At 35.5% G+C, this 8,870-nt stretch overlaps 1 protein-coding gene across 1 annotated transcript; it reads left to right on the top strand.

Moving 5' to 3' along the window:
• Positions 1-385: 385 nt before the first annotated feature.
• On the top strand, positions 386-5,852 carry LOC149011758 (eukaryotic initiation factor 4A-14-like). Its single transcript, XM_089163023.1, has 5 exons — positions 386-560; positions 2,052-2,121; positions 2,300-2,406; positions 2,920-3,350; positions 4,905-5,852. Exons 2-5 carry the CDS (start codon positions 2,054-2,056, stop codon positions 5,538-5,540), a joined length of 1,242 nt encoding a protein of 413 aa, XP_089019149.1. The 5' UTR covers positions 386-560; positions 2,052-2,053; the 3' UTR covers positions 5,541-5,852.
• The last annotated feature ends 3,018 nt before the right edge of the window (positions 5,853-8,870 follow it).

The raw sequence follows: 8,870 nt of genomic DNA, 5'->3' as shown, positions 1-8,870 counted from the left end.
TTGTGGGAATAAAAAAATATGCCCAAAAGTAAAAAAAATAACAAAAAAGAAAAGAAAAAGAAAAAGTTTATCTTTTAAAATTTTGCTTATTTACAATTGCACAATGGATTTTTTTTTCTTCTTTTATTTATTTTTTTTTGATTGAAAGCAATGGAACTTTAACCAGAGCTAGCAAAGGAAGGAAGTAAAGGTGTATTTTCTCCATAGATATAGATTATGAACCAAGTCCGATTATAATTCGAGGTCAGGCCGGGCCGACTTTGGTCTATCCTGGGCCAAATTTAAATCGAACCGGGCCTAACTCTGATCTTCCCGAACAAATCGGACCGATGGTGTTCTAAAAGCTTAAGGGGAAGTTCCTTCTATATATAAGGGTATATGAGAAAGATATTATGGTAACGAAGCTTGTCTCGTAATCTCTCTTCTATCTCTACTTGCGTTCCTTAACTCCACGGCGGAGATCCGAGGAGTTGGGAAACCCTAACCCTAACAAAACCTCCTACTCTGTCTCTTCTTCAGTTCTATCTCCAGCAATCAACCACCGCTCTCATCGATACCAGGTACTTTCTTCTTCTTTCGCTTCTGTTACTTTTCCCTTTTTTGTTCTGATCATCGTGATTACTGATGTATATTTCGTAAACCTGCTGTAATTGTTTTTATAATCGTTTATACAAGTCGAATCGGGTCTCAGTTGCGGATTGATCATCATCGGTTGTTTTTCAGTTTATGTTTTTTGCCCAGCTTCGTTTGGATCTGGAGCTGTTCTCTTGGTATTTGGTGCGAAGTTTCTGTACTGAGCTTTTAGCTGGGTACATAGATTACCTCGAGTTACGGGGTTTTTGAGTGATGTCGTCCGTGCTGCTAAGTCTAGTAACTGTAAACAATTCGAAAGAGATAGACTTGGTTACTTTTGTATTATCGATGTTCGTTTGGAGTTTGGGGTTGGGGGTGGAGAGAAAGAGAGAGAGCTTTTAGAATGTTAATCTGCCAAAGAGTAAGTATTGGGCAATTCTTTTGCTGTTTATTACTGTTTTTTTCTGGACAAGTTGATGCTGTTATTCTTCCTGTCGGAAATTTTCTCCGTAAGATGAAAGTCCGTATGCTTTTCATAAGGATCTTTGGTAGTTGCAGATATAACTGGCATGTTTTCCTCGCTGCATATTATAGGAAGCCGCTTTCCCATTAGTTACATCTGGACGCCCAAGTTTAACGTTATATTAGGATTTATTTTTGCATTGATCCAATGCATGGTGGTGGCGCACAAGCTAAATGTAAGGCTGAACGTTAGCTTTTGAGTTGGGGGGTGGGGAATGCGGAGGGGAAGTTAAATAACTCTTATTGGTAAAACAAATTCTGCGTCAACTTAATTATGTTGCTATTTGTATTCTATATATACATTGAATGTTTATGTGCGTTGGTTTACATGGGGTAAGGTTCGTAATTTCTTTACCTCTTAGGTATGTTCTTCCTGTTTGTCTAGATAGGATGTTTGGGCTCCCTGCTCTATGCACTTGTTTCTTCAGTTCATGCTTTCATGTGGCAGGGGTGGAAATTGACATTTGTTGCATGTCTGTACTTTGGACTTCCAGTCCGTGATTTGACACTAGTGGTTATTGTATTTTGGACTTCGTTGTTGATGACTGATTACTTCGATCTGCTACCACATATCTTGAGTTCATCACTTGTTTTTTCCTCCAGTGATGCATGTGTTTGCCTTATTGAATGTGTTGGAAGCAGAGTTGGAGGACTCTACATAGGATTAGACTCGGAATTTTTTTGGCAAAATACAGTGTACTATTGTGTGTACCAATTTTTTATTTTTATTTTTATTTTTATTTTATAATTTTATTGTAAGCTACTCAATTTTCTAGCCATGAAATTAGAACTTTTTATTATTTGGTTTGAACACATGCATGAAGTTTGTGCCATTCCTCCTTTTCTAAAGTCAATTTGTTATTGTATTCTAGTTCTTTATTTTGGTTGTACTTCTTTTGGGTTTTGAGAAATTATATTTGTTTATTAATTTAATTTTTTTGAATCTTGTTTTACAGTCATGGCGGCAATTCCACCAGAAGGATCCCAGTTTGATGAACGTAAATATGACTCCAAAATGAGTGAATTGTATGTTACAACAAATTTTGTTCATTTTATCTTCCTCTTCTTTTTAATAAGTTTTTGCTTGCCTTGGTTTTTATTAATTCTACTTGCTGATTGAAGCATGAGATTTTTATACATTTTTATTAATATGCTTATTTTGGTATGTTCTCATATTGATGGATGGTTTGTAATGTGCTACCAGACTTGGAACTGATGGACAGGAATTCTTCACGTCATATGATGAAGTCTATGACAGTTTTGACTCTATGGGCTTGCAAGAGAATCTCCTCAGAGGCATCTATGCTTACGGTAGATAAGACTATACTCTAGCTGTTTTAATGTTTTTCCTTCCATTCTTATAGTCATTGCATACTGAGTACATCAACATGTTCCGTCATTCTTTATGCATGGGGTCTTCCATTTGCCAGCCAGGGATTTTGCTTGCGATATTGCCTGGTTGGTGATCTAAAACTGTGTATCAAATAAACTCTACACTGATTTGTACACCAACACAGTACCATAAGCATTCACATTTTAAACTGGTGCCCTGTTGTATATGTTACGTGTTTTCTATATTTAAGACACATCTAGTTGTCTCTGAGGTCACCTTTTCAGTTTCTTGTATATTTGTTTGCTTTTTCTGGGGATTGTCACTTTGGTTGGTCTTTCTTTCCTTTTTAACACCCTGGATTTAGTAGATGGGCTAATTTAGTTTTCTCTTACTCCCTTTTGTTGATTGGTGGCTACAAAAGTTTAATGCCAACCTGAATCCTATATGTGTTAAGGAAATGATGATTGGTGCAATTTTTACAAATTTTTTAGGGTTTGAAAAGCCATCTGCTATCCAGCAAAGGGGAATTGTACCTTTCTGCAAGGGACTCGATGTTATTCAGCAAGCACAATCTGGAACAGGAAAAACCGCGACTTTCTGCTCTGGAATTCTGCAACAGCTTGATTATGGTATAGTGGAATGCCAGGCCCTAGTGCTTGCACCCACCAGGGAGCTTGCACAACAAATTGAGAAGGTTATGCGTGCTCTGGGTGATTATCTTAATGTGAAAGTTCATGCCTGTGTTGGAGGAACTAGTGTCCGTGAGGATCAACGAATTCTCTCAAGTGGTGTGCATGTTGTAGTTGGCACCCCTGGTCGTGTCTTTGACATGTTACGGAGGCAATCTCTTCGTCCTGATTACATTAAAATGTTTGTTCTTGATGAGGCTGATGAAATGCTTTCAAGAGGTTTCAAGGATCAGGTTATTCCTAATACTTCTGATGTTTTATTTTTTATTTTTGTGTGCTTAATTTATTTTCCTCGTGGTACCTAGTGTATTCTAGCATTGCTGGGTTGTTTTTTGGGGTGCTTATTTTATTTTCCTCGTGGTCCCTATTGTATTCTAGCATTGCTGTTGTTATTGCATCCATTTAATTACTATTTTCATTAATTCTATTTTTTTATCACTGTAAAGCAGTCCCTTTTCTTTAATATAGTGTTAAAGTTATATGTTCCTCTTGACTTATATTGGAACCCTTGGGACATTCTGTCCATGTTTACTCCTGTTCCATGATGTGGATGTTTGTATAGGGTTTTGATGCTGATCAATGTCAACAAGTAAGGTTATATCTGGAGAAGTTGAATTATGCTGAAGTTCTAGAATGGCTTTCAACATTATATTTCTGAATATGGGATATCAGTTGAAATTGGGATTAGATAGAATAAAGCACGACTCTGTTGAGTTCATTTATGATGTTTAGCTACTTGTTACTTTATTGACTTGTCATTTAAGATTTTTTTGGTGCTGATTAATATCCTGTTGGTTACCAATCATAGGTCACTGGAGGGGTGAAGACAGGAAAATATGTCACAACAAATCTGTGACAATATTATATAATTGAAACTTTTGACCTATAAAAGAAAGGCTTAGGAAATCAACTATAAGAGCTAAACAAGTTTATTGTTGGAGTTGGCTCTTGCTCCACTGGTTTGACCATTGGAATCCTTTGAATCACTGATGTGATTATGAGTTGTCAGGACATTCTTTCTTTATCCAAAGAAACAAACCAAACATAAAGCAAGATATGTCTATATACGTCATTTCATACAGTAAAGGAGAGTTTCTCCATCCTGCCTTACCTGCCCACTTATGAGCAATGAATATGGCATCTTCATACTTCTTAGAAAGATTTCAGATGATCCATCATAATTACGTCTAACACTATGTTAGAAGGATCCTGTGCCTGTTCCTATTTTGTTCCTTGGGTAACTATGGCAATTCCTGGAACATGATTCTTTTGTGGTGTTTTATACTTAAGGTTATTCAGGATTTATACCTTAGGTATTTAGTATTTTTAGAGTCATGATAATGCTATTATTGAGTTTTATTGTACTTTTAACAATTCACTCAGAATCAAGATAATGCTATTATTGAGTTTTTATTGTACTTTCATGAGTTGGAATAATATCATGTTGTTACGTGATGTTTCTTCTCTTTTTTTATCTCTGGTTTTTTTCTACTTTGACAGAGGGGAGTGCCTTTTGTTATTCTGATTACTATGGCACCTATTTCTTTACCTCCTTTTTCTGCACCGAAGTGAGCGTACTTATATTATTTGTTTGTTTGTGCCATTATTATCAGTATTATTGTTTTCAGATCTTGTTTATAAGCTGCTTTAATTTTCTTTTTCTTCTTCTTGGTTGTGAAATGGCAATTGAATTTAATTGTTATTTGTGGTGTTCATGACTGACTTTACATGTTTACAATTACTTTCTGAGCTACAGTTCCTAATTTGATGCTTTCTACTTTTGTCAGATCTATGATATTTTCCAGCTATTGCCGTCAAAGGTCCAGGTAGGGGTATTTTCTGCCACAATGCCTCCAGAAGCCCTGGAGATCACTAGAAAGTTCATGAACAAACCTGTGAGGATTCTGGTTAAGCGTGATGAACTTACCCTCGAGGGTATTAAGCAGTTCTATGTCAATGTTGAAAAGGAGGATTGGAAGCTTGAGACTCTGTGTGATCTGTATGAGACTCTGGCCATCACACAGAGTGTCATCTTTGTCAACACTCGCCGCAAGGTCGACTGGTTGACAGACAAAATGCGTAGCCGAGACCATACCGTATCTGCCACTCATGGGGATATGGATCAGAACACCAGGGACATCATCATGCGTGAATTCAGATCTGGTTCTTCCCGAGTGCTCATTACCACAGATCTTCTGGCTCGTGGTATTGATGTTCAGCAAGTCTCACTTGTGATAAACTACGACCTTCCGACACAGCCTGAGAACTATCTCCACCGTATTGGACGTAGTGGAAGGTTTGGAAGGAAAGGTGTCGCAATCAACTTTGTGACCCGGGACGATGAAAGGATGCTGTTTGATATCCAGAGGTTTTACAATGTGGTCATTGAGGAACTGCCTTCAAATGTTGCAGATCTCCTCTGAGTTTTTCTGTCTTTTTCCAAGGTAATCTGCGATCAATTTGGTGGGGGGGAACTATTTAAGATTTGTAGTGGATCTGATCTATAGTTTTCTTGATTTAGTGTATTGAACCTTGTCTGAGTTATATATGGGTCCTGCATATTTGCGATGGTGGAGTCCTTCATGTCCCATTTGGGAGTGGTGTATTGGAGCTTCGCCCATTTCAAATTTTGTTGCAGGCTGGGTTTTGTATCTTATACGAGTCTTATTACCTAAAGATGATTAGTTTGGATTAGTTCTCTTCTCCTTTTAGTGTTTTTTCTTTTTACGTGTTAATATGGTGAGAGGGGTTTATTATATTAATATTAAGTAGGATTAAGTGGTGTTTTTTTAGTCATGGTGGAGATGAAACTTGCTTTGGGTTGTTGGTCTTGTGTGTATCGTTCTTACCTTTTTTTTTTTTTAACTTGATTTTGGTTGATGAGGTTCTCAAAGATTAGATTATTTCATAGTAGTTTTAAGCATTTATTTGAGCCAAATGTTCAAGGATCTGAAAATAACAGGTGAAAGTGTTTGATTCTCTTGGACAGTTGTGGTTTATCCCATGGAACACCAACGCCCACATGATGTTTTGTCCACGGCGAGTTCTGTACTGTTGTTGTAGGGAGGAGGTTCGTATAGAAATTTGAAATTTGTGAATATTACTGTCTAATATTGTTGTATGAATTATTTATATTTCTAGGAGAAAGCACTCCCGGTTCCTTGATGATGAGAACGCTAAAAAACGATTTTTAAAGAGAATATTATTCACAGGAAAGACCATTACCAAAAGCACACTATACCATTGGTTTCTTAAAATTAAGATCAAATCCATGGTCATACATTAATAAACCTCCAAAAACCCAAGTAGATGTGTATAATATTAAAACAAAACCGAAAGGAAAGGAAGGGGAAATAAAAAATAATGACTGTATTTAAGAGGCTGTTGAGCTTAGATGTGTAATGTACATTTGAAATACTAAACTGGAGCAAGCAAGGTTTAAAGTATCCCACCGATACAGTATCCCACGATACTTTGACGATAAAGTATCCCACAATACTATACAATACTTGTCGATACGTATCTATATTTGGCCCAACCGATACGATACATCTCAATACGTCTCTCTATTAAATTACACTAAAATACATTAGCTAGAGCAATACAATACTCAATACAAAACGATATGTTTCTTTAAATCACCTGACCGATACGATACTCGATACCGATACTTTAAACCTTAGGAGCAAGCATTTAAGCCTCTTTCTTTCCTGTAAGCAAATAAATAAACCTCCCTGGCTCCCTTCTTAGGCTCTTTTTGGTATCAATTATCATTGTCAATTATGAGAAATTTTCATTATTTTAAATTGTTTGGCATCTATTCTGAATTTTATTTTTATTTAAAATAATACAAAAACCTCAAAATCCATAATGAACTTTTGTCCATTATGGATTAGATGAGATTTCATTATCTTCTTTGTGAGTTTCTAAAGTTCTATAAGTAAGATGAGGTAAAATAGTCAATCACATTCTTTTATAACACCATCTTTTCCTTCTTTCCCTGTTTACTATCTTTTTAACATTTTTATCTTGACCCAACTTTTTTCCATTTCTAATTTTTTTCGATAAATTCCCAAACCATTTTCATTCTTGACCATGAATTCTTGTCTTTTTTTTTTGGCATTGGATGTTTGTCCGCCCTAATGGGTCTGATAAGTTGGGCGTATCGCTTTTCTTTCTTAATAAGATTTTTTAAAATAATTTTGAAAATGATGAAAAAAAAAAAAAAAAACCTTTTCAAGTACGGAAATTAAACCAGTTCATTACCAAACGGGTTTAAATCTTGCATTCATGAATCCAGTTTAAAATCTTTGGATTCATGTAACCAAACAGGCCCTAAGACGGTAGAACCACCGATTTGTCAAATGCATTTTGATCATTTTTTAATGCTCACAATCAATAAATTTTCTGGCCGATTATCAAACATATCCTAAGTTTAGGTTTAAAATACAACTGGGGTAGCTAGGGATTAATTAGGGCCAACTCAACTCAAGTAGCCTGATTATGGTAACCAAGGTTGGCCTGATCCATTTGTGGCCCCTTTTGTGAGAGGTTATATTTCTTCATATCTTCACTACTTGTTAACATGTTATTTCTTTATTCTATTCTACTTTTATTTTGTATTTAAATAATGATAAAAAGAATGTTGTTGGTTACCTAGGCACATGAAACTGTTTTTCCACAAAACTCCATAAATTTTTATTGAGATTTTTTTTTTTCGGTAAATAAACAAGGGAATACAGTAGTGGCAATCTTGCACCCCATTACGCAATGTTCGAACTTTGAAGTTCGATCCATATAAGCATTAGGTCTGTGAACTACCAAAGCAAATACTAGTATTGTCAATATAGCTCCATTGGAGACCTAATATAATCCACAGAAGCCGATAGCGATCACATGCTCAAGTTAAAGAGCACATAACTGCCCAATGCAGAAAACAAAAGAACAGAAGCATATTCGAACTTGAGACATGGGGACACACCAATTGATTCGTGAGGCACAAGCAACATTCTCTTATATAAAAATTATGATTCTACCAATTGTAAATTGTAATCTAGTCAAAGTTAGAAGTACAACTCTTTTTTGTTTCCTTGTTTGGCTTGAAGTATCTAGTTTACTTGAGGGGAATTACAATCGATGTCAGATAAACAAGTCACACAAGTCATTGAAAGTTTTGAACAAGGATTTGGGTAACTAAGGAAACATGAAAAATATTATTATTTATAACTTTCTATAAAAAAATAACAATGTCATACTTTTCAATCATCGATTGTTTCATTATCTTTTTTTTCAAGACTCCCGTGGGAGGTTGGACCTGTAATTGCTTTACTAACCCACCACTGACAAATTTGTTTCATTATCTTTTTCAATCAATATCTTTTTTACATTGTTCCCCATTGGTCGAAGCGAAGAAAACAATTCTCCACCAGAGGGGCTCACCCCTTGGAGGCGAACCCTATTTGTTATGTCTGATTCAAAATTTTTCAATCTACATGATTAATTCATGATGCATGTTCAATCAAAAAATAAAATCTTCTTTTTCAACAAAATTGTAAAAACACAGAAATTCAAATCTTTCTCTTTTTTAAAACTGAATATTAAGTCATGATTTTAATATTTATGTATTACAAAATTTTCTCCACATGTGAATCTAGACTCAACTGACCTACCTTTCTTTTCCTATTAATTTAGTGTTTACCATGGTGTTCTTTGCGTGAAAGTCTACTTAGAATTGAAACAAAATATGAGGGTGG

Source organism: Hakea prostrata, chromosome 7 (genome assembly GCF_041222555.1).
Source record: "Hakea prostrata isolate BN-2017 chromosome 7, UWA_Hpros_2, whole genome shotgun sequence".
In the NCBI taxonomy this organism is placed as follows: Eukaryota; Viridiplantae; Streptophyta; class Magnoliopsida; order Proteales; family Proteaceae; genus Hakea; species Hakea prostrata.
Note: the sequence above shows the minus strand (reverse complement) of the source record. Positions and strands in the feature narration are given on the sequence as shown.

Excerpts from the sequence above, each read along its gene's own strand:
- LOC149011758 (XM_089163023.1), top strand. The coding sequence starts at position 2,054 with ATGGCGGCAATTCCACCAGAAGGATCCCAGTTTGATGAACGTAAATAT. Across the intron at positions 2,122-2,299 it reads GACTCCAAAATGAGTGAATT|ACTTGGAACTGATGGACAGG; the intron begins GTATGTTACAAC and ends ATGTGCTACCAG. Across the intron at positions 2,407-2,919 it reads CAGAGGCATCTATGCTTACG|GGTTTGAAAAGCCATCTGCT; the intron begins GTAGATAAGACT and ends CAAATTTTTTAG.